Below are 25,361 nucleotides of genomic sequence, written 5' to 3' on the forward strand. Positions count from 1 at the left end.
TTTTCATAGGAGAAGCTATATTAGAATTGTCTTCCTGGAATATGACATTTTCAATTTCCACTGTAATTTTTGGTGAAAGTATGACATTTAATGAACTCTCTGACACTTAATTCTTTCAGTAAAACCAGGCAAACCTGGCAAGCCAGAGGTTAGCGACATCACAAAATCTTCTGTGACCTTGACCTGGACTGAGCCTGAGGATGATGGTGGTGCACCAATCAGCAACTATGTCATTGAATACAAAATGAAGAGTAGTGTCAGGTGGACCAAAGTACCAGAAAAGGTGTCAGATACCACTCACACAGTAACAGGGCTCAAGGAAGACTCAGAATATGAATTCCGTGTCTCTGCTGAAAACAAAGCTGGTGTTGGAGAGCCATCACCAGTGTCTGAACCTGTCATCGTCAAGGAACCTGTTGGTGGGTTTTTGGTTAATAATGCTGAGTTGGTAGTTTATCAGATACATTGCTTGGGAATAGTTTTCCTGACAGTGCTACATGTTAAAGTTCAATTAAATTATTTCTAGGATACAGTTATAGGATGACATCTCACTTGTATAACAAAATAAAAAGTAAGTTAAGAAAATGATCATATTGTCAGTTAGATTGTTCATGGTTGTAAGGAATTGTATTTACTGATGTTTAAGTGATATTGATCACTTGGAAACATGAACAATAGTGAATCAGCTGCTTCACTACCATTTTTGTCCCAGAGTAAGTCTTTAATATCACTAAAACATTAGTAAAGATTATTATGGAGAATTGTCATGGGTATATTTCTTCTGAGATGTATATTTGGTAAATGATCTGATATTGTGACTGTTTTCTAGTTGGCACAGCTCCAGAACTTCTCAGCCCAATGTCTGATGTGACAGCAGTGATGCCTGAAAAGGCTGCTCTGTCATGTGACATTTCACTTGGAGAACCAGAGGCTGAAATTACATGGTAAGTAACCCAAACAGTACAGTGAACCTGCAATAGTTTATATAATCAACTTTTAACCTTCTCAGCTTTGATTGACATGGAAATCACATCATTACTTTCCAATTGTAATGGAGATTTTAATAACATATTCATTAAATTTAAAAATATCTCCAAGATGTACTTAAAAACTTTTTAAAAGCACTGCAGTAACTTAACATGTATTTTGGTAAAAAAATTTAAAGTAGAACTTTTTATACTGTAGGTTTAAGGACAACAAAGAGATCAAATCAGGGAAGAAGTATGAAATCAGCTATGCTGAGGAAGTGGCTGCACTGGTCATCCTGGAGACAGACCTCAAGGACAGTGGGCAGTACAGGTGTGAGGTAGCCAATAAGATAGGGAAAGTGACCACACAGGCTAAATTGACAGTACAAGGTAAGGTGTAGTATTTATTGTAATTGGAAATTTTGACACTCAAGCTAAACTGGCTGATCACAATTATAAGATAGGAATGTTTGTCTCTTTTTTTGGTAAATTTTTATGCTTTTTAATAGTCAACAAGTATATTTACAACATTTAAGTATCTTTTTCTGTAACTTATTGTAAGGTAGTAGTGTTTTCTGTGTATGCTTATTTTTTCAGTCAAAATGTACACAATCTATTCCATTTTTCCTCCTGTTTTGTTGGCATTTATTATTCAATTCTTAAGGAATTCAAGCAAAACTTCAAACTTTTTACACAGCTAAACCAGAGTTGAAGTATGACAAATCACAACTGTCTAAGAGTCTACAAGAAGGGGAGACCCTCACTTTGAGAGTGGAGTTCTCTGGAGAACCCAAACCCCAGATTTCTTGGTTATTAGATGGTGAACCAGCAGACAATGTGACAGTCAAAACCACAGATACTATGTCCACTGTAACAGTGAAGAAGGTCAAGGCTGAAGATGCTGGTCAGTACACTGTTGTGGCAGAGAACCCCGCAGGAAAAGAAGAGGTTAACTTTGAAGTCAATATTTCAGGTAATTTTGATTATTTGTTTTATAGTCTCTAGAATCTTGGGTATTTATTGTTTCCTTTTTTAAAAGAAAGAAACAGTTAAAGAAATTAGCATGTTCCCATGTAAGTGCCAAATAATTTCACCTCATTTTATTATTGCTAAGGAATGGCCAAAAGATTAAGACTCATGTTTGTGTAGTACTGTTGTCAAAAAAATAGTAATTGTTGACACTTTTATTTCTTATATTCCTTAAACTTGGTTGAATATGTAGTTTGTAATATTAGATTGCTACAAACACTTTCCATTTCAGGCAAACCCTCTAAACCCAAAGACTTAGAGGTAACAAGTTATAACAAGGATAGCATCTCAGTTGCCTGGCAACCACCAACTGATGATGGAGGCTCCCCTATAACAAACTACATCATTGAGCGCAGGGATGCCAACCGAGCTACATGGACCAATGCTGGTACTGTAGATGGCAGCACCTGTAGTTTTACAGTTGGAAAACTGGTGGAGGGTAATCAGTACTATGTTAGAGTATCAGCCAAGAACAAAATTGGCACTGGAGAGCCTGTGGAGCTCATGGAACCAGTGACTGCCAAATTACCATTTGGTAAGATGTTTTATTTTATATTTTTATTTTTATATTTAAATTCACATAATGCTATGCTATATGTTTGCTAAATCTTTTTACCTTTTCTGTTGATTTCTTACAAGATGATTTTTGTGATTTACAGATGTACCAGATGCACCTACTGACCTTACTGCCAAAGATATCAGCACGAAGGAACTCACTCTCGAGTGGAAAGCACCAGAAAAAGATGGTGGTTCACCCATCACTGGATACATCATAGAGTGCAGGCAGGCTCGAAGTTCTCGTTGGGTTAAAGTGAACAAAATGCCAGTCACAAGGACAACATACAAGGTGACAGATCTGATTGAGAACAATGAGTACGAGTACCGTGTCTGTGCAGAAAATGCAGCAGGTCTTAGCAAACCATCTGAAACTACAGGCAACATTGTTGCCAAGGTGCCATTTGGTAAGAATAACTACACTTCCTATTTCAATAAGATATTATATCTGTAACTTATGTGACCTGTTTCTTTATCATCAGATGGTTTATTGACAGGATTACTTGTATTATCTTACAATGCTGGTAGGAATTTTTGTCACTCACATAATTGTGGCATTTAAAACTAAACAGAACAGAGGCAAAATGCTATTTAACTTTTTAAATATGATATTTAAAAAAGAAATTAAAATAGATTTAAAATATGTTAAACACCATTTTTTGCAGTTCCAATTAAATTTGTCACACCTCTCACTGGACAGTCAGTGAAAGAGGGCGAAACTGTCACCATGGAATGTGAGATCAATAAACCCAACCAGAAACCACAGTGGCTTAAGAATGACACACCTATCACCCCAAGTGACCGCTACACCATGAAATCTGATGGAAATAAACACAAACTGACCATCACTGATGTCCAGCCTGATGATGCTGGTAACTTTACTATTAAAGTGGAGGACCAGACATCTGATGCTACTCTCGAGGTTGAGGGTATGTACTGCAAGTAGACTAAAAAACGATAATATCAGTATTCTTTTAATATTAATGTCTCACAAATAGTTTTGATTTTCCTTGTATTAATTTTCTTTGTCAAATTAATGCAAACTTGCTTAAATAAATGACTTAGGCATATCTTAGATAGATGTGGTTTAAATACAACTCTAGTAGGACTCTACATATGTTGAAACTATTGATAAATCTGTGCATTTTCTTCTGTCTTTCTAGCTGAGGACTTTGAATTTGTGGTGCCCCTGAAGGACATAACTGTCAAAGAGATCCCAGGAGTTGCAGTGTTTGAATGTGAAATCTCCAGACCTGTGGACATAGCATGGCTAAGAGGAGGGAAGATTGTCACCCCATCTGAGAAATATAAGATTGAGAAGGATGGTAAGAGAGTTAAGCATACTCTCACCATCAAAGATGTGGATGGAGAGGATGAGGGAGAGTATGCTCTGTCTGCAAGAGGAAGACAGTCAAAAGCGACCCTTACAGTGGCAGGTAGGTCGTGTTTTACTACTCATATTTTATTTTTGAATCTTTGTGTGTCTGATAATAATACAGTAAGTATTGTCTTGGTTCTATGAGTATTAATATTTCCCAATTTCAGAATGCTTAAATGTATAGTATATCCATATCATTTGACAGATTGAACTTTCGATTTCCAGTCCATGTCTTTGTGTGTATTTTGTGTGCACAGTACAGGATGTAACTAAACATTTATGGCACAACATATTCATTTAGTTATTTTCAGCTAGTTACTAATTAACCATACAGTCATTTCAGCACTTTCATTCAGTATGTCCAGTGCACTGTTGTTAGTACACTATTATGTGTATCTTGCACTTTCACACTTTTCAAATGGTCACACCTAATACATTATCACATTTACAGAGCTGGCACATCAAGCTCATGATCAAGTAGTTGCCCATTTGTAGAAAGTTAATTATCACACCTATCATATTATCACACCAAGAACATTGTCACCACCTATCACACTATCACACCAAGAACATTGTCACCACATACCACATAATTATATAAAGGGCACTGTCACCCACCACCTATCATGTTATCACACAAGTGTACTTCACACCTTACACAATTAAAACACTGTCCTTAATCTCCATCCCTCCCCCTCCTTCCAGCTCAACCTGTTATCCTGTCTGAGGAGTCCTATGAGGAGGCAATCACCCTGAAAACAGGAGCCTCTGCAGTGTTTGAGATCCCCTTCTCTGGCAACCCTCAACCCACAGTTACCTGGACTTTCAATGGTGCCTCACTAACTAAGCCAGCCAAGGAGGAAACCATCAGGAATATGACAGCACTCACCCTGACCAAGGTGAAAAGATCAGACTCTGGGGAGTACATGCTGAAGTTGGAAAATGCCAGTGGGAAAGCAAGCATAACTATCAAGGTGGTGGTGTTAGGTAAGTAGCATGTTTACAACATCAAAATGTTATTATGATTAATATTAATTTGCTTGTTTGGGCAATTTTGTTTTTATGTATTGAGTGATCTGAATGGTTGAGGGATTTGTTTGCAGCAGTTATATTCAAATAAATATCTGGTGTTAGTACTTTTGATTACATAGAAGACATTTGCAGTAGTATAACTCGTATATCATGGTAAAATTTAGTATTTTCATGAAATGACTCTTGTGACATTATATAAGCTCAGTCCCACCCAACACAACCAGCTCTGTGTTTAACCAAAAATTCTTCAATATTTTCAGACAAACCAGGTCCTATCCATGACCTGACTTCTCCAGAGGCCACATCAAATTCCATCTCCTTGAAATGGGCTGAGCCTGAAGACGATGGAGGAAGCAACATCATCAGATACATCATTGAAAAACGTGAACAAACTCGTAGAACATGGCAGCCAGCTGGATCCTCAACAGAGACCGAGTTCACTGTCACTAATCTGGTTGAGAACAACAAATATGTCTTCAAGGTCAGTGCGGAAAATGCACAAGGGACTGGACCAGCAGTTGAAATAGCACAGGCTGTATTAGCAAAGAGTTCTTTCGGTGAGTTATTTGTCAAAGTGCACAAGATTGATAGATTAATTTGAAAGTATACAACTGAATCTGAATAATAGTTTTACTTACAATGCAATGACTTATGATGCAAGATTAATTTGAAAGTATATAACTGAATCTGAATAATATTTTTACTCACGATGCAGTGGCTTATGATGCAACTTAGAAAAATTAAAGCTGATTTTAAATATGTTTTATATGTTGTCCCATTACATTTTGAGGAAATTTTTTCTTTGTCAACTTTAAATTATTTCATTAACATCTCAATATCAAAAAAGGAATGAAATTTTTGTCTTTGCTGTCTAGTTGTCCCTAGTGCGCCAGCAGCTCCAACCATCTCAGACATCTTTAAAGATTCAGCAGTTGTCTCATGGCAACCACCTAGCAAAGATGGTGGCTCTCCAGTCATTGGTTATCTCCTTGAACGCTGTGCCGCACCAGGTGTCAGGTGGATTAGAGTAGTCCATGATGCCATTGAGGAGACAACTTTCAAGGCCACAGACCTGATGGAGGGCAGTGAATACCAGTACCGAGTCATAGCAGTCAACAAAGCAGGAGAGAGCAAGCCAAGCGAGGGGTCTTCACCTTTCAAAGCCAAGGACCCATGGGACAAACCAGGTAAACCTGGCTCCCCAGAGGTTGAAGAAATCACATCTTCAACTGTCACCCTGTCATGGTCACCACCAAGCAATGATGGCGGCAGCCCAATCCTGAACTACATTGTTGAATACAAAGCCACCGAGGCTTTCCGTTGGCTGAAAGCCACAGAGGAGACCGTGGCAGAAACCAAATTGGTTGTGGAGAAGCTGAGAGATGGAGATAGCTATGAGTTTAGAGTTAGTGCTGAGAACAAAGCAGGGACAGGACCACCATCTGAAGTGTCCCATGCTGTGACTGTCCGAGAGCCTATCAGTGAGTACTGTTTTGTTTGATGGATTTTTGTTAAAATGGTACATTTGCTATACAAACATACTAAAATTAATAAAACACATAAGTATAACAAAACAGCCTAATGCATTTTTGTAAATATGTCATGTATCAGGAATTCAAAATTAATTGACAATAAATATTTCACTTCAAGGGCTGATTTCACCTGTCACTTTTCATCTTGACTTGTAAATAAAACTATAAAACTAATGTAATTGGATTTAATTTTTTTACCATATGCTATTCCACATTTATATATATATATATATATATATATATATATATATATATATATATATATATATATATATATATATATATATATATATATTTAAGTATCAAGTCTTGGAGTAAAACTTTTAATTCATTCAATTTTTTATTTTTTTAGGTGGGGAAGCACCTGAACTGGTGGAAAAAATAACAGACATGGCTGTAATTTCCCCTGAGCCAGCCACCCTGAAGTGTAAGATCTCACCAGGAGAGCCTGAGCCTGAAATCAAGTGGTTTAAGGAGGGCAAGGAACTCCAGACAGATGGAAAATACAAGACTGAGTATAAGAACAACACTGCCACCCTGGTTATCAATGATACTGAACCTGCTGATGCTGGGAAGTACAAGTGTGTGGCCACCAATGCCTTGGGCAAAGTGGAGAGTGTTGGAGAACTCAGGGTACAAGGTGGGTGGGTTAGTTGTAGTAGAATAGATATGGGGAGCTTGATGTTTATGATCAAATGCAAGAAAAATCTCAAAAATATTTAATGGGAATATAAATGATTCAAAAATTAGATCTCAATTGTAAAATTTTATTTGAAATTTTACAAAAAGAATCAGTGTTACATTTGAACTTAATTTTTACCTTTTTATTACTCAAGTAAATTATACATGTCATTGTTCTAATAGTAATATGTATTTACGTCATGCAATATTTAGCTGATTTCTTATGGTAATTACTATTTCAGTGCCTCCCAAACTAGATTATGACAACAAATTGCGTGAACCTCTGAAGGTGAAGGAAGGAGGATCAGCCACACTCTCAGTGGACATAGATGGCGTTCCAGAACCCAAGATCACATGGTTACATGATGGCAAACCAGTAGAGAAGTCTCACAGACTTACAGTACAGACAAGAGATGGAACATCAACATTAAATCTCAAAGGACTGACAAAAGAAGATGGTGGAAAATATTCTGTTGTTGTAGAAAATGATGTGGGCAAAGATACAGCAGACTTTGAGGTCATTATTACAGGAAAACCCTCTGCTCCTACAAATCTTCAAGTGAAAGAAACCAATAAGAATTATATCACTGTCACCTGGCAACCACCAGAAAGTGATGGTGGCTCCCCAATCAAGGAGTACATAATTGAAAGAAGAGATGCCTCCAGACAAACTTGGACACAGGCAGGAACTGTAGGGGGCAGCACATTTGAATTCATGATTACCAAACTACTGGAAGGCAACAAGTATTACATCCGTGTATCTGCCAGTAACCAATTGGGCACTGGGCCCCCAGCAGAGCTCAAGGAACCAGTCACAGCTAAGGTTCCATTTGGTAAGTGGTATATATATATATTTTTTTTATATATCTTGCTATGTATATGGTTTGCTTTGTTTTTACTATGTATGGGTTTTCACATTTTCTCACTTTGATCACTTTGTTGTGACTAAACTTTCATTAAAAACATTAATAATATATATGATGAAACAAGAACTAAAGTGTTGCTATTTCACCTGGAATGGTTGCAAACATTTTATCATATAAAAGGTATATAACATTTATCTGCATCCTGTTTAACATTTCATCATTTTCATTTTTGTACTGTTTAACTTTTAACATTTGAATATGGAGAAGTCATGGTCTGAATCTCTTTCCATATAAATTTATACCACAGAGACAAATAATAACTTAACTCAGCTAACTTATCAGGACATATAACTTCAAAATTAGGAGCTATACATCACATCCTCACCCTTATTGACAAATCAATGAGAATTATTTTATTAGAATTATTTTATGGAAGATTAACTTAAAGCAGCTAACACATGAAGTCATGGTTTTGAACTAACCCTTTGCTTGTATTTGCTGTGGTTTCATTTTACACAGTAAAATCTTTGTTGACAAATCAATGAATATGAATTATAATATTTTTTCGTCAAAGCAACTAACACATGAATTATCAATTCAGAGTAACCCTTTGGATATATTTGCTGTGTTTCACATTGTTCACTTTTACCTTTGCATGCCTCACAATCCATGTTATTAACCCTCAGATGTACCAGGACCCCCAGTAAACCTTGAAGTGTTTGAAGTGAGCAAGTCACACATAACCCTTGCATGGGATGCCCCAGAGAATGACGGGGGTGCTGATGTCAAAGGTTACGTCATTGAGCGTCGCGTGGCAACCAGTACTAAATGGATCAGAATCAATAGAAAGCTGGTTGACGATATAGAATATGACATCACTGATGTCAGGGAAGGTGTGGAGTATTGTTTAAGGGTGTTGGCAGAGAATGAGGCTGGGCTGAGTCAGCCCTCTGAGGAGCTGGGACCAGTGCTGGTCAAAGAGCCATTCGGTGAGGCTCTGCAATTTCAGAGATAAATGTACTAATAATTGCATGATTTGTTGTTCGGTGCAGTAATTGATCAGAATTGCACCAGTTTGTGTATGATTTGAGAAATAATTGTACATGAAGAATTGTCATCATGTAAATGAAGTTTTTTTTTCGACAAATTTGAATGGATTTATTGTGATTAAGAAATTACTTACAACTCAGTCAGTCAAGTAAATAAAACTAATAACACATAATTTAAATTAATAATGTTTTCATTTCTGAATATCTAGACCCCCCAGATGCTCCAGCTGCACCTGAGGTGACTGACATCACAAAACGTACAGCAACACTGAAGTGGTCACCACCAGAAAAAGATGGCGGCAGCCCTGTGACAGGGTATGATATTGAGGTCAAATCTACTGTGAAGTTCCGCTGGACCAGCCTTAACCTGAAGGAACCAGACACAGTGTACACAGTGAAAGATCTGCAGCCAGGAGAGAAGTATGAGTTCAGAGTTCTTGCTGAAAACAAAGCTGGCCGCAGTCAGCCATCACCACCTTCTAGACAGATTGTGGCTGAGGACAGAACAAGTAAGGAGAATATATTTCTATTTAACCAGCATAGAATTTCATTATTGGTTGTGTTATTTGTATGTATAGTCTACTTTGGTTAGTATTTAAGAGAGTCACCAAAACAGAGCTACAGCACAGATACCACCAATTAATCAACTAAAACTAAATAACCAAACTTGTGAAAGGGAGTAAAGCCCTCTGCAGTGTAATTACATGTTAGGACCTGTCAAAGTGGAGTGGTCCAGTGAAGCATATTGTCTGATGTGAATAGAGTCTAAGTGCACGGGACATGATTTTCAAATATTTTTATTTGAGATTCAGTTACAAAGATTTTTTACATATTTAAGATGAAGTTAAACACTTTTGTCACTTGCAAAATATGTGTTCAATATCATCTCCTCTTATAGCTGGAGAGGCTCCTAGAGTTGTGGAACAATTGAAGGATGTTGCCGCAGCTGTTGGAGGGACAACTAAACTGGAGTGTCAGATATTTGGATCTCCAGAACCTCAAGTTAAATGGTAAGTGCAGTCCTAAAAGGAACCCATTTTTTATTGACTGCATAGATGTGAAGACGTACCAAATATGATACATCAAATACCTTTCATTCGTGTTATTTGGCCAGCTCTGAATATTAGCATAGTGTTTACAACAATAGTGGTGTATTAAGTGTTTTAGACATTAAATGAGTATGTAAACAGCAATTTTGTTTTTGGCCCATTCTCACATCTAATCAACGAATTAGGTTGTACTTAAAACATTTTTGTGGGACAATAAAATGATCAGTATTTTAATTTCTAATTTATTTGTCATAAAAAGATCTGAAGATTGTTAACACTTCAACACTTCAATGTCCAGGAAAAAGAACAACAGAGAACTGTTACCAGGCAGGAAGGTGGCCATGAGCTATGTGGACAGTGTGGCCACATTGACCATACTGGACACCACAGACTCTGATGCTGGGAAGTACATATGTGAGGCGTCTAACACTTTGGGTTTGGTATCAACCTCATGTGCAGTCTCAGTAAATGGTAAGATAATTTGTGGTGTTGTCAATATACATGTTTTAAATAATATTTTCATATTAATAAATAAACTAAAAGATTTGACAGTATCATTTGATCTGTGACATGAGGTGCTATCATAATGATTTAGGGAATTTTTAGGTGATAATCATTATCATCTTGCCATTTACAGATTATGAACAGTTGTGCATAGTTTGAAAAGTGTAAAGGGAACATTTTGCTCTATATTTTTCAAATAATAAAAAAGTAAACAGATTATCCATCTTATTATCATATAAAATGAACATAATCTGATCACCTAATATTTCAGTTCCACCAACAATCAATCTTGACCGCAAATTGCGCGATGGTCAGTCCATTAAGACCGGTGGCAGCCTCAAGATGTCTGCCAACATTGGTGGCTCCCCAGCACCTGAAGTGGTTTGGCTCAAAGATGGTGAACCAGTTGTTCCAGATGGCAGAGTAGTGATAGAGAACACTGACTCCACATCATCTCTGACCATAAGAAAAGCCAAGTTGGATGATGATGGTGAATATACCCTTCAGCTGAAGAGCCCAGCTGGGGAAGCCTCTGCTACTATCGATGTAGAGGTGGTTGGTAAGTAAAGATATCTCCATAAATTTCAAACAAAGTGAGCATTTTAATGAAGTAAAAAGCTATATTACTAATTGAGTTGGAAATGAAAGCAAATAGTTTATTTTAGTTTTTTCCCAGTAGCATGCAGTTTGGTCCCATTTGATTAACATTTTAACAAAATTATTTTTAAAAATTACTCAACTCCAGATAAACCCCAAGCTCCAGCTGACTTCAAAGTGACCAACGTGTCCAAGGACTCTGTAAGCCTAGAGTGGACCAAGCCTAAAGATGATGGTGGTAAAGAGGTGACATCGTATATCATTGAGAGAAGAGATGCCAAGAGACCATCGTGGATGAAGGTAATTGATTAATGTTGTCAATTCCTATTTCTCTTCCTCCTCTTATTAAGCCATATTGTAATTTATCTTTATGAGAATGAAAGTCCTACAATATTAAAAATATCTTGATATTTGCTTTTCTTAATGTGAATTATATTTTGACAATTTTTTGTGAAATTGAAACTGTTGTTTTGCAATCTTAGGGTGCTCAAGTTCAAAGAAACCCAATATGGTGTATGATTTAAGACTTCACATATAATCTGTATTTGAGAGAGCATGGTTTTCTTTGAAAAATAACAAAGATTTGAAAATAAAATATCATTTGTGATATAACATATGTATTTGCAACATAAGTTATATTATTATATTATTTTAATGATTAATGATATTCCCTAATTAGGTTACAAGTGTCCCAGCCTCCAAGTTCAGTTACACTATCCCTAACTTGATCGAAGGCAATGAGTACTTCTTCCGTGTGTCAGCAGTCAATGACATAGGCACTGGAGAACCTGCCGAACTGGACTTGCCTGTACTGGTCAAGAGTGCATTTGGTAAGTTGTGTGCCTGTCATGACATTGAAAATTCAGTATATTCTAAAATGACATTTTATATTACACAATGCACGATAAATGTGCACCGATGATGATGCCTTCATAAAAAAGTATATCAGTTTTCGAATCATTATTGCTGTATTTTTTGTCTTATTATAGTGATTAAGTTTTAATGACCTTTAGCTTTAATGTTAAAAATATGTATGACATATCACTAAACCAGTAAAATGTTGATCATTGTTTATTGTGATTATAATTTGTATGTTTTTGCATGAATCTGAGTGTATTTATTTAACTGTAAACGCTGCTGGTGTGTTATGATGCATGCTTGTTGCACAACAGATATAACTGCTGAAAAGTTTGTGGAAAATAAATGACAGATTTTATGCATGTGTTGCAGTGAATGCAGTTTTAATGTGAAGTACTTTCCCACGAGTGTGGTGTTGAGCACAATTATATTATCACTGGTTGTCAAACGATTTATATCCTTTGGCAGTGTGACATCTCACATTATAAAGCATACTTGAATATGCATACACATTGTTCCAATGGAATATATATAAAGTGTTGTAATACACAGTGTATCACTTTTCATGCATGTGCCTTGTGTGTGCCAAGGTTTGACACATGCATTATTTAAACCACCTAGGAATAAGTGTTGCCTGATTGTGTTTAGCATGATGAGAATTTCCATTGACCACCATATAGTCATGAATTGGTCACTTGCGATAGATATCACATGAAGCTACTGCCTTACAGATCTGTTGCCATTTGTCCAGTATTTGTTGAGATTTGCACCCATGACACATATACTGTCTGTAACTCAATTCTCATTTAGAAGTCCTAGTATAATATGTCTGATTGCTTCTCTCTCTATAGCATATTAGTACATATTACAGATTAGCTCTTCTTTTCCTGATGCACTTACGCTTGATGCATATTATTTGTTTGTTTTTTTGTTTTTAGCTTTTAACTATGCTGTATTAAGTGGGTGGATAAAAGAAAATGGACAGAACTTAAATTACATTTTTAATAAATTTTTTGAGTTATAGTTTATTTTCACTGCTTACTACAGCAGAGATGCTACCATGAAGTAGTGTATGTTGAAATATTGTTAAGTAATGAAAGAAAATTTTGGAGTTACTAAAATAAAAAGCCCCCTTCTTTTTTCCACCCAGTATATTCCATTTACTAACTGTGATATCTGACTTTTGCTCACCTTCTTACATTGCCTACTCTTTGATCATAGGTTTTCTAGCAGTTTTCTACCCAGGACTGACTCTGCCTAGTGTATGTTCTCTGTTAATTTTGATATGTGCATTTCTGTACAAACTGTTACGTGCCACTGAATGTAGTGACACTTGGTTGGATTGAAGACTTTTTTGCATGTCAGCTGAGAAAATGATGATGGCATTTTGACTGATTGATACAGAAAGGTAAGATTAACAAAGATTTTTTTATGAACTAAAACATTTAATAATATTAATGCATCTGATATTAACTAAATTGCAATTGGTTTGGTTTGATTTTTTTTTTTTTTTTTGCAAGATTTGAACCTATTTAAGTCCACCAGAAATATCCAATGCAGCCAGTTGATTTTCTAGTTAATCCCTGCATGGTTTGCAATGCATTAAGTCCCATGAATAAGAAATATTTAGTTGTTTGCAAATGATTTGAACATTTGAATGTTGCCTGGCGTGATTATCCTTATATACAAATAGGTACAGCATTAGTTTATTTTGAATATTTTTATTTGTCCATTCAACTCTTTATCTAATTATTACTTAGAAAAACCAAGCACTCCCAAGGGCCCTCTGGTCCTGAAGGACCTCACCCAGGACTCAGTTACACTACAGTGGCAGTCAGCAGATGGCACTGTTCTGAAATATGTGGTAGAAAAACGAGACTCCAGGCGCTACAGTTGGTCAGAAGTTGATGAAGTGCCTCCTGAAACCACTGAGTGTAAGGTGACAGGACTGAAGGAAGGAACACCTTATATCTTTAGAGTGTTTGCTGAGAACACAGAGGGCAAGAGCGCCCCACTGGAGTCTCAGGAACCAGTCACACCATCTGCAGGACCCCGTAAGTGCCTTTTTTTAAAGTGATTAGTACAGAAACTGAGAAAAAATATGTATATGATGCTTTATAGTACTTTGAGTTACAATTACTTTGCAAACTTTCAATATGTTGGCTCTTCTGTTCTGTGTTCACGGTTGTTCTTGGCATTTAAAAAATACTTGAAATTTTGGATATTTATTCTCCACTGATCATGCTTTCAGAGCCTCCAAGCACACCAGTTGGACCAATTGAGTTCAAGAATGTCACAGCAGAGTCTGTTTCCCTGTACTGGAATCCACCCATGTCTTCTGGAGGTTCTCCACTCCTCTCCTACACCATAGAACTCAGCATGGACGACAAGGAAAGCTGGATGGAGATAGTCACAGTAGATTCTACCATCACCAAGTGTCAAGTGGATGATTTGGTGGAAGGCGAGACATTCTACTTCAGGGTGTATGCCACTAATAAGTTTGGTAACAGTGCACCCCTGGAATCTGCTGCAGTGGTGCCTAGAAAAGGAATAGGTAGGTGTTGGCTCATTTCCTGTTTTTGTTTATTGTGTACATCAGCAATATCAAATTTGATTAAAAATATATTTGTTGGGTTAGATAAAGCACACGGCTGCTAAAGTGATTACATCAATGAGGTATATACTTGGATCTTAGATTGCATTATACAAATGAAATAGTGTAGAACTTTATCCAAACAAATGAAGAATGTTTCCCAAACTTACAAAAAAATTTTTAAAAATCATTATTTGCTTAAAATGGATAATTCAAATTATATTGTGATTTGCAGAACTTCCTTCGAAACCAACTGGACCAATTGATATCAAAGAGAAGACAGAGGACTCTGTAACAATAGAATGGAAGCCCCCAGCTAACGATGGAGGTGCTCCTATCATTCAATATATAGTTGAAAAGCGAGATATTCAGAAACCAAAGTGGCAGAAAGCAGGCAAAGTTGATGGGTCTGTCACAACAATGAACATTACAAGTTTAGTCAACAAGAATGAGTATTTGTTCAGAGTGACAGCAGAAAATGAGAAAGGATTGAGTGAGCCCCTGGAAATGGACAAACCTGTTCTTGTGGAAAGCCCATTTAGTAAGTCTGTATATTTGGTGGTTGTTGAGAAAATAATATTTCGTTTGCCAGAGAGGTGCTGAGAGAGAAAGCTAGTAGGAAAAATATTTATTTTTTTTATTATATGCATATTGAATTTTTAAGGTAGATGATATCAGTATCAAGTTGATATAAAAATATTTATGATTTTCTGATATAGATCTTATTCCATCCCATCTTTCTAGCTGTCCCATCCATCCCAGTGGGTCCACTCAAAGCTGCTAACATCACAGAAGATTCTATGGAATTGTCATGGGGAGTCCCTGAAACTGATGGTGGTAAACCCCTAACTGCATATGTCATAGAAGCCAGGGAGTCTGGGAGAACATCATGGGGCAGAGTGGCCAAGATTTCACCAGAGAAGACTAAGCATGCAGTGAAGAACTTGGTGACTGGTAATGAATATCACTTCAGGGTGAGGGCTGTCAATGATGTTGGAGACAGCAAGCCACTGGAGATGGAAGATGGTGTTGTACCAAGAAGGAAAGCAGGTACATAAATGTCTTGTTAATCTTCAGATGTTGGCTTTGCTGTTAATTTGTTAATTTTTGGATGGTTTGTTATCTCCCTTGTTAAATTTGTTCTATTAAAAATGATGTTGTATGTAAAATGCATATCTCCCTTGGTAGGTCCTCCTGCTGCCCCAGAGTCTCTGAGAGTGACCAGTGTGGACAAGGATAAGGCAACAGTAGAGTGGGCACCACCAGTGGATGATGGTGGCTCTAAGATCAAGGGCTTCAAGATAGAAAAGAAAGGAGACAAGGGCAGAGACTGGGAGATGGTTGCTTCAGTAGGACCAAAGGATACTTCACATACAATAACAGGACTACCAGAGGGGAAATCTATGCTGTTCAGAGTTAGTGCTGAGAATGAGAAAGGAGTAGGAAAAGCTCTTGATCTGGAAAAACCAGTCACTTTGAAAGCCAAACAGAGTAAGTTTGTGAATAAGGATACATTTACATAATATGAAAGTCAAACTGTTGGCATGATAATAAATTTTCATTTTTCTATTTAACTTTGTATTCCATGAGTATGTTGTATAAAAATTGAAAATATACATTATTGTGTGTAAATTCATCCAAAGGCTGTATTCCATAAGAATGTTGTATAGAATTTGAAAATTGACAAATACCTTATAACCTTTAATTTGCAATTTAAATCAGGCTGCCCAACAGCACCAACTGGTCCCCTGAAGGTCTCTGATATTCAAAAACAATCTGTGAACCTAACATGGCAGAAACCATCCTCAGACGGTGGCTCTCCCATAACTGCCTACATCGTAGAACAGCGCGAGGCATGGAGAACATCATGGAGCAAAGTGGACACACTGCGCCCCTCTGTTATGTCTCTGAAAGTTCCCAGACTAACTGAGGGAACAGAGTACAACTTCAGAGTATTGGCTGAGAATGCTGTTGGTGTGTCTGAACCACTGGAGCTTCTTGAACCTGTTACACCAAAGAGTCCTTATAGTGAGTACCGGTTAATGAATGTTTTTCTGGTGTTATTATTAATAGTTAGATTTAGTTATGATATTTTGAATTTCTCATTTGGTCTACATCACAAGTTCATAAAGCTGTGTTATAGTGCTCATTTACAAATTAAAAACTAATAATACAAACAGACCTGTATGAATATTTTTAATGGCAATTTTGATGTGTTGCTGGTGCAATCAATGCATTTATCTCTACTTCTATAACCCAATTTTAGCTGTGCCATCAGCACCAAGAGGACCCCTTGAAACTGCTGTTGTCAGTAAGAGTTCGCTGAAGTTATCATGGAAGCCATCTGAACAAGATGGTGGTCAACCGATCAAACACTATGTTGTGGAGAGGCGAGACAAGACAAGGACTTCTTGGGTACAAGTTGATAAAGTTAGACCAGAAAAATGTGAACTTGTTGTTCCAAACTTGTTGGAAGGCAATGAATACCAGTTCAGAGTTTTTGCTGAAAATTCTGAAGGTGCCAGTGAACCTCTGGAAACAACAAAGTCAGTGACACCAAAGAAACCAGCAGGTGAGCCTTTCAATTCTTTTCCCAAGGTGGATATCATCATTTGTTGAATGTTATATTGCCAACTCTGCAGTTGATTTCTGTAATGAAAATGGCTGTAAATATTATTATTATTATTATTATTAAAACATACATGTAATTTTACTTTTTTTAATAAGTATGTGTAAGAAGATATTGTGGAATGAAAAGTGCACATCATTTTTTCTCTCAGCCAAACCATCTGCACCATCTGGCAAACTAAGAACCCCCAAAATTACCGAGAATTCTGTGATGTTGGAGTGGAGCCCACCTGTGGATGATGGAGGTTCCAGGATTCAGAACTACATTATAGAACAAAAAGACAACACCACTGGAAAATGGAACAGACGCGGGTCTGTAGAGGGTAGCACTGTTACATTCACAGTGCCAGATTTGGAGGAAGGCAAAGACTATAACTTCAGAGTGCTTGCCAAGAATGATGCTGGCACTGGTCCAGCGCTGGAGACTGAAGCACCTGTTAGGACAAGGAAAGCTGTTGGTATGTTACAATAATTAGAGTTGTTGTAAAAGCAGATTTTTAGATATTGTTTTTACACTTATCCTAACTCATTTCTTGGAATTTCAATGAAACGGGTTACTGATATACTTATTTTGACAATGCTTATGTGACCTTGTTGTATTCTATCAAAATTTTGTAAATGAAAATTTTGTTAGTGAAAAGCATTTTTGTTGCCTGCCACGATGTTTAAAAACAACCACTGTATTTATATTATGTCTAGGCAAACCAGGCGCCCCTCAAGGCCCCTTGACACCCTCCAATGTGACCAAAGATTCAGTGTCCCTCTCCTGGCAGGCACCAGAAGATGACGGAGCCAGTCCAATCACAGGCTACCTGTTGGAGAAACGTGACACTCAGATGCCGGGCTGGACAAAAGTGGACAAGATAAGACCTGATAAATTGACCCATAAGGTGACTGGTCTGATAGATGGACACAGATACCTGTTTAGGGTTTCAGCAGAGAATGTGAAGGGTATGAGCATGCCTTTGGAGATGAAGGAACCTGTCACAACTAAGAGTCCATATGGTAAGTGATTGGCTTATTGACATGTAATTTGCTTATAAATGCAGAGAGTATGTAAAATAAATACTCTGGGATGAACTTCTACAGATTACTATTATATAAAAATTAGTGATTAATTTATTGCCTTTAAGTTATAACATGGTTGTAGTAAAGTTTTCAGCCTGTATTCTTTGAAATTTTAATTTAAGTCAGTATATTCAGTCAGTGAGACTTATAAATTACTAGACAACCCTTTGTAAAGCCTTGCCACTAAAGATAGTATATTTATATGAAATATATAGCCACTCCATCACCTTTTATTCAATAGGTCCACCATCTGCCCCAGACAGTTTCTCAGTTACTGGTGTGACAGAGGACAGTGTGACATTAGAGTGGCAACCACCTGCCAATGATGGCGGCTCTTTCATTACTGGATACATCATCCATAAACGTGAGATCTCGAGGAGAACTTGGACAGAGGTAGACAAAGTGAAGGCCAGAGTGACCAGTTATACTGTACCTAGCCTGGTGGCAGACAAGGAGTATTTCTTCACAGTGAGAGCAGAGAATGTGGAAGGTGTTGGTGATGCTGCAGAGTTGGAGGAGCCAGTTAAAGTCAGCAAGCAGATGAGTAAGTCTGAAATTTGAAATATGTATTTAATCTTTTTAAGTTTGTAGACATGTTTATCTACAAATATATTTGGGTATCACATTTATGATAGGTTATTATCCATATATTCTGCTTATAGAGTAAATGCAAACATAATAGAGTAAGTCTGTGTCAATATCCAATTTTACATATTCCTTTTTGTTGTGAAATTAAAATGAATACTTTTCATTATTATCAGACAGAGATATGAATAAGCTAGGCAATTATTTAATTCTGGATTCTGATATTTCTCTAGAACCTCCCTCAGAACCACTGAAGGTCCAAATCACTGGTATCTCCACTGACTCTGTTACTCTACAATGGCAGAAGCCAGCAGACTCAGGCGGTGCTCCAGTCACTTTTTACCATGTTGAACAGCAGGAGAAGACAAGAGACTTTCCAAGAGATGATCGCTGGGAAAAGCGAGGAATCGTTGACAAAACAACATTTGTATGCTTCATAGATAAGCTGGTTGAAGATACTGAGTACTTTTTCTCAGTGGCTGCTGAGAATGCTGCAGGAATTGGACCTAGAGTTGTTACTGAGCCAATTACACCAAGAAGACCAATGGGTAGGCTGAAATTTCAGTCTGAAATGTATTTTTCCAGATTTTACCTAATAGATGAATATAATGAATTTGATTTTTAATTGAAATTTAAAGGTAGTTCAGAGCTAAAATTACTTTCCATTCCATTAAAGGAGACTCATCCAATTAAATTTAGTATTCAAGTGTATTTCAAATTTGTGTTTTTCTTCTGTCCAGAAAAACCATTGGCTCCAGTTGGCCCTCTAGAAATATCCAATGTGACAGAGGACAGCATCAAACTGTCATGGCAGCCCCCGACTGACAATGGTGGATCAGAACTCACTAGTTACATTGTGGAGAAATGTGATGTGAAAAGAGGAGAGTGGTTCCGTGTCGCAAGAGTCAAGCCAAACTTCACAACATCAGTTGTCCATGACTTGATAGAGGGAGTAGAGTACATCTTCAGGGTGTCAGCTGAAAATGAAGCTGGTGTTGGTCCACCTATTGAATCTGAGAAGATTATTCCAAAGAGCCCATATGGTAAGATAAGAATTTAATATACAGGAAAAATATGTAGGAAGATATTTTTTCTATTTCATATGATAAACAGTACAGTCTTGTGGCAAAATTGTAAAATATTGCAACAGCTCAGGAATTGTAATAGTCTCTGGAAAAAAGGGTGAAGGATGTTTTAAATATGATAACTACATTTCTTTAATTTTATAGTTTGTCAAACACTGCCAGTTTAAGAATTAAATGATAGATTGATATGTGAATAAAAAATAATAAAGTTATATTTTCATTTAATCTGTCTTTAGGTCCACCTGGTCCTCCAGAGGGCCCAATTAAAGTCAACAAAATCACCAGCGACTCAGTCACCATTTCATGGAATGCTCCACTTGATGATGGAGGCTCTCTAATCAAAGGATACATCATTGAGAAGCGTGACGCTGCCAGAAGGTCCTGGATCAGTGCTGGAAAGACCAAGGTCAAGGACATGACCTTCACCATAGATCACCTGATTGAGGGTAAAGAGTACTACTTTAGAGTCATGGCTGAAAATGGCTATGGTGTGGGAGAACCTCTGGGGACAGACTCTCCTATTGTCCCAGCCAAGGTGTTAAGTAAGTATGATGCCAATGCAGTATTGTAATATGTTGTATTTGATACAACATATGCCTAATCCAACAAAGGTCTCATTTCAGAATTTGAAACTCTAATATCCATAAACAGGTGATATTTTTTTCAGGATCAAAAAGTTTCTCTGGAGTTAGTAAACTAGTTTTGTTTGATTCTTGCTTAGCTTACCAGTAATCAAACTTCTTTCTTGTGCTACCTTAAAGTAGTCATTTCTGATACATTCTGATTCATTTTAATCCATTTATACTTCTTTGTAACATATTAAATATTTGAAGCTGATGAATTGTTTACAAATTGTCAGTTTCTATAGAAAACTTGGTGTTTAGGGTAGATTTATTTCTTACTCGATTAAAAACTCTTATAACATTTTTCTCATCATGAAGTTTGTCATATCCCGATTGAGTCAAAAGTGAATTTTTTTAAATTCATACCTGATATCGTCAGTCTGCTTGTTTGTATATTTTCATCACCACAAAGCTTATCCGTGTAAATGACAAACATCACTGTGAGTTTTAAAAAATGAAAATATCTGTGCAGTGCACAGTAAGGCTGACCCCCTTGGCTTACATGTGTAAACCCCAATTGCACTTTAAAAGCACATTCTGGGTCATGACAGCACATCATAACCTGAGCTTTAGTTTAGTGGCAATCTTTCCTTTCCTTTACCTCAAACTTGACCTCTTTTCTAGCTGCTCCTCAGCCTCCTGCTGCTCTGCGTGTCATGCAGACAACAAAAGACTCTGTGGTCCTGTCTTGGGACTTACCCCTGGACGATGGTGGCAAACCAGTTAAAGGCTATGTAGTAGAAAAACTAGGACCTGAGGCTAAAAATTGGGTTCAAATAGCTAAGCTCAAAGACAATAAAATCAAAATAACTGACCTCACAGAAGGGGAAGAATATCTGTTCCGAGTGGCAGCAGAAAATGAAATAGGCCAAAGTGAAATGTGTGAACTAAGTACACCAGTTGTACCTCAAGATTTGAAAGGTAAGTAAGTTAGTGCTCCTGTTTGAGTGAGAGAAAAGTTTATGTACAGATGTGAATGTGGTGTTTTATTTTGAATATGAAGTGTTTTGACACATTTTTTGCAGGTTTTTTTTTCTCAGAACTGCCAGAAAACCAACTTCAAGAAAGCATATTTTGTCCTTTACCCCATTTTGTCTGTTTTATTGGTATGTTTCCAGAAATGAGCCCAAAAAATGACTGGCACTCCCTGTGTGGCTTAATTACCTTTTGATATCATTTTAGAACATGATTAATTTACAATTCAGCCAAAATATACTTTATCTGTATCTATTTTCTTAAAAGTTCCACCATGGCCACCCGGTCGTCCAGAAGTCGGCAATGTCACCAAGGACAGTGTGGTAATTACCTGGACAGCCCCAGAGAATGATGGTGGCTCCAAAATTACCACTTACCATGTTGACCGCCGTGAGGGCAGCAGTGTGAGGTGGATGAGGGTCAACAAGACCAAACTGCTGGACCTAACAATGACCATACCAAACCTACTGGAGGGCTGTCAGTATGAGTTCCGTGTGATAGCTGAGAATGCCGAGGGACTGAGTGAACCATCTCCACCATCAGAACTGGTGGCTGTGGAGGACAAAGATGGTAATCATTCAGATAATAGAATGTTAAATATGTATTCATTTCATTGGTAATAAATACATATTGGTGATAAATACACCAATTCTTATTCATTTCCTCTGGAGCTGTCTGTACTATTTGAAAATAACTTGTCATCCAATTTGATATGATATGTAGACAAACTTTTGTGAACCTGTATCTAGACTTTACGATATCTGTTAAATAAATTGCTTCATTCAAGTAGTTGGACTATGAAAGCATATGATGAAACTTTCCATATGATAATATTGAAGTGATTCTTATGAACTATATTGTATTCAGCCAACCAAGCCCCAGTGTTCAGCAGTCCGCTGCAGGATACCATAGGGAAGGAAAACACCAAAGCCACCATGGAGTGCAAGGTGCAAGGCAAACCAAAACCTACAATACAGTGGTATGTAGCCATTGTTTTTCACATATGAAGGCTTGATGAATGTACATTAAGTATAATTCTATTTTTTTGGTTATATACATTGCTACAGAAGTAATAATTTACTAAAGATGGCTGCTGCTTTCAATGCAGTGTTTTTGTTACATTCAGACATTCACTTTCAGCATGAAGAAACCCATTTATTCCTATATCTCTTGCAGGTACAAAGACATGACAGAAATCTATGAAGGTAGAAAATACAGTATGTTTGTGGAGCGTGACAAGTGTTTGCTGGAGATATTTGATGCTAAACCAGATGACACAGCAATATATGAGTGCAAAGCTACCAATAAGAAGGGACATGCTGTCACCAAGGCACTGCTCACTGTCAAAGGTAGGTTGCATTCACCATCATAAATAAAAAGTTAGAATGAGACTGATGAGATACTTAGCTCATCTTGATTTCCTTCCTCTTTTATTGACTAGGCTGCCGCTTTGCGCTTGAATATAAAAGGGATTACAGTTACAAAACACAAACAATAATTTACAGAGATTTAAAATGAATAATGATGATAATAATACTATATATACATGGTTTCATATTATAATTACTTTTTGGATAAGGTATGTATTGTTGAAGTTATAAGCCTCACTATAGCTGTTTAAAAAAATTGGACAAATCATGTCTTTAAATCCTATATAAAAAATTATAAATTTCTGCCTCACAGCTCCTCCAAAGATCAACCTCCCAGCCAGATATGCAGATGGTGTCCAGGTAAACAAAGGTGACAAAATGAAGCTCAAAGTGGCAATTTCTGGACGCCCCACCCCAGAGGTCCTGTGGTTCAGAGATGGACGCCCCCTTGTGCCCTCTGACCGTGTTACCATGGAGAACACTGACCACCATGCCACCCTGTTGATTGACAACTGTGACAAGGTGGACGATGGCATGTATAAACTGAAACTGGTCAATGACCTTGGATCTGATGCTGTCAATATACCAGTTGGAATCACAGGTAATGTGGATGAGTGTGTAAAGATTTTACTTTGAACAGTTATTGGCAGGCTGTTTTATCTTATCTGGATTATGCAAATGATTAGCCATAAATTAGAATATGATTGTGTGTACAATGGTTAAATTGTACTTTATGTCACTAGTTAACTTTGCTGTGAATGAGCAGGGTGTTAGTAATAGATATGGATCTTTTTTATGAAACTCATGACATGCATCATTATTCAAATCAAATTGTATTCTAATTGTTTTCCACAGATCGCCCTGACCCACCAGATGGTGCTCCTGAGGTTATTGAAGTCTACCTAGATTATGTCTCCATCGCCTGGATCCCCCCTGTAGATGATGGTGGCTCCCCTATCACTGCCTACATTGTAGAGATGCGAGAATCAGGAATAGATGAGCCATGGGCTCGGGTAGCTACCACCCGAGGACACATCACAGAGTTGACCATAGTGGAACTAAAGGAGAATGCAGAGTATCAGTTCCGAGTGGCTGCTGAGAACCTGTATGGAGTCAGTGAGCCTAGTGAACCATCGGAGCCAGTCAGGACTCAGCTGCCCAGAGTGGATGTGGATTATGATTCACTTGGTAAGTATGGGTGCCAAAAAGATTTGCAGTGCCCTTTGATGTCATTGCAAAGAAAAAAAATTTTTTTCAGAATAATTTTTATTGTAGGTAACACTGATAGAGTACTGGTTCAGATAAACAGTATGTAGTAATTATTTAACATTATAAATAACAACATTAATTGATTCAGAATATAAGGTGGATTTATATTGTTTCCAGTGGATCCTAAATTCACTTACAACAATGTCGACCTTGACAGACTGGGCAGAGATGTCCACTCCAAGTACATCATACTGGAGGAACTGGGAAGGTATGTTAGATGATACTTATCCTTTTCAGATAAACATAATTCCAAATTATCAACAATGTGCTCTGTATCTGCTCATTTATCTGAATTAGATAATTAAAAGCAAAAATCTTAACTGTCAAAGTACAATTGCATTTGTCTTTATTTGCACACTCACAATTTGGGAGTCCTACAAAAATAAAGTAAATGATTAGACTAAGAAATATTGTACATTTACATCCAAATTCTGATTAAATCTACAATCATACTGTCATTTATCTTTTCAGAGGAGCATTTGGAGTTGTCCATAGAGCCATAGAGCGTGCCACTGGCAAGACCTGGGCTGCCAAGTTCATCAGGTGCCCCACCAAGGCTGCCAAGAATGCAGTGAAGAGGGAGATTGATGTGATGAACAACCTTCACCATCCTCGTCTTCTGCAACTCCATGAAGCCTTTGACATGCCTGACATGATGGTGATGATTCTGGAATTGTAAGCAAGATTTGTCCAATTTTTTTATGATTCTAGAATTATTAGCAAGGTTTTTTCAATCTTGTTATTGTCTGTATCTCAATTTTTGTATCAAAATACTGACTAAATAAAAAATTCATATAACTCTTTAAAGTATCCAGTTTAAAAAAGATCCCAAATTTCTGTGTGAAAACCATAAGGACTGGTTGTTACCCATTGTTTTCAGTGTGTCTGGTGGAGAACTGTTTGAGAGACTGGTGGACGAGGACTTTGGTCTGACAGAGCGTGACTGCATCCACTACATGAGGCAGATCTGCGAAGGTGTGCAGCACATGCACAGGAATGACGTTGTCCATCTAGACCTCAAGGTCAGTATAAATCTGACCATTTAGCTAGACGTTTTTCATGTCAAG

At 37.3% G+C, this 25,361-nt stretch overlaps 1 protein-coding gene across 1 annotated transcript in view; it reads left to right on the top strand.

Moving 5' to 3' along the window:
* The window catches only part of LOC106161264 (uncharacterized), a 298,900-nt gene that overhangs the window by 202,837 nt on the left and 70,702 nt on the right, over positions 1 to 25,361 (top strand). The window contains exons 174-215 of the mRNA XM_087004995.1: positions 120 to 419; positions 830 to 944; positions 1,186 to 1,358; positions 1,666 to 1,941; positions 2,230 to 2,532; positions 2,657 to 2,959; positions 3,218 to 3,481; positions 3,716 to 3,988; positions 4,636 to 4,917; positions 5,223 to 5,519; positions 5,838 to 6,443; positions 6,847 to 7,134; positions 7,418 to 8,008; positions 8,728 to 9,030; positions 9,300 to 9,599; positions 9,989 to 10,100; positions 10,438 to 10,610; positions 10,915 to 11,202; positions 11,389 to 11,540; positions 11,920 to 12,070; positions 13,859 to 14,152; positions 14,350 to 14,652; positions 14,927 to 15,232; positions 15,436 to 15,741; positions 15,880 to 16,182; positions 16,414 to 16,719; positions 16,958 to 17,263; positions 17,472 to 17,777; positions 18,019 to 18,324; positions 18,629 to 18,931; positions 19,206 to 19,520; positions 19,713 to 20,015; positions 20,294 to 20,599; positions 21,305 to 21,601; positions 21,923 to 22,225; positions 22,523 to 22,634; positions 22,832 to 23,004; positions 23,339 to 23,626; positions 23,881 to 24,213; positions 24,412 to 24,502; positions 24,766 to 24,969; positions 25,175 to 25,316. Of these exons, the coding sequence (XP_086861121.1) occupies positions 120 to 419; positions 830 to 944; positions 1,186 to 1,358; positions 1,666 to 1,941; positions 2,230 to 2,532; positions 2,657 to 2,959; positions 3,218 to 3,481; positions 3,716 to 3,988; positions 4,636 to 4,917; positions 5,223 to 5,519; positions 5,838 to 6,443; positions 6,847 to 7,134; positions 7,418 to 8,008; positions 8,728 to 9,030; positions 9,300 to 9,599; positions 9,989 to 10,100; positions 10,438 to 10,610; positions 10,915 to 11,202; positions 11,389 to 11,540; positions 11,920 to 12,070; positions 13,859 to 14,152; positions 14,350 to 14,652; positions 14,927 to 15,232; positions 15,436 to 15,741; positions 15,880 to 16,182; positions 16,414 to 16,719; positions 16,958 to 17,263; positions 17,472 to 17,777; positions 18,019 to 18,324; positions 18,629 to 18,931; positions 19,206 to 19,520; positions 19,713 to 20,015; positions 20,294 to 20,599; positions 21,305 to 21,601; positions 21,923 to 22,225; positions 22,523 to 22,634; positions 22,832 to 23,004; positions 23,339 to 23,626; positions 23,881 to 24,213; positions 24,412 to 24,502; positions 24,766 to 24,969; positions 25,175 to 25,316 (11,456 nt within the window). The remainder of the gene's footprint in view (positions 1 to 119; positions 420 to 829; positions 945 to 1,185; positions 1,359 to 1,665; positions 1,942 to 2,229; positions 2,533 to 2,656; positions 2,960 to 3,217; positions 3,482 to 3,715; positions 3,989 to 4,635; positions 4,918 to 5,222; positions 5,520 to 5,837; positions 6,444 to 6,846; positions 7,135 to 7,417; positions 8,009 to 8,727; positions 9,031 to 9,299; positions 9,600 to 9,988; positions 10,101 to 10,437; positions 10,611 to 10,914; positions 11,203 to 11,388; positions 11,541 to 11,919; positions 12,071 to 13,858; positions 14,153 to 14,349; positions 14,653 to 14,926; positions 15,233 to 15,435; positions 15,742 to 15,879; positions 16,183 to 16,413; positions 16,720 to 16,957; positions 17,264 to 17,471; positions 17,778 to 18,018; positions 18,325 to 18,628; positions 18,932 to 19,205; positions 19,521 to 19,712; positions 20,016 to 20,293; positions 20,600 to 21,304; positions 21,602 to 21,922; positions 22,226 to 22,522; positions 22,635 to 22,831; positions 23,005 to 23,338; positions 23,627 to 23,880; positions 24,214 to 24,411; positions 24,503 to 24,765; positions 24,970 to 25,174; positions 25,317 to 25,361) is intronic.

Source organism: Lingula anatina, chromosome 2 (assembly GCF_051362555.1).
Source record: "Lingula anatina isolate TDL-2025a chromosome 2, LinAna3.0, whole genome shotgun sequence".
Taxonomy (NCBI): domain Eukaryota; kingdom Metazoa; phylum Brachiopoda; class Lingulata; order Lingulida; family Lingulidae; genus Lingula; species Lingula anatina.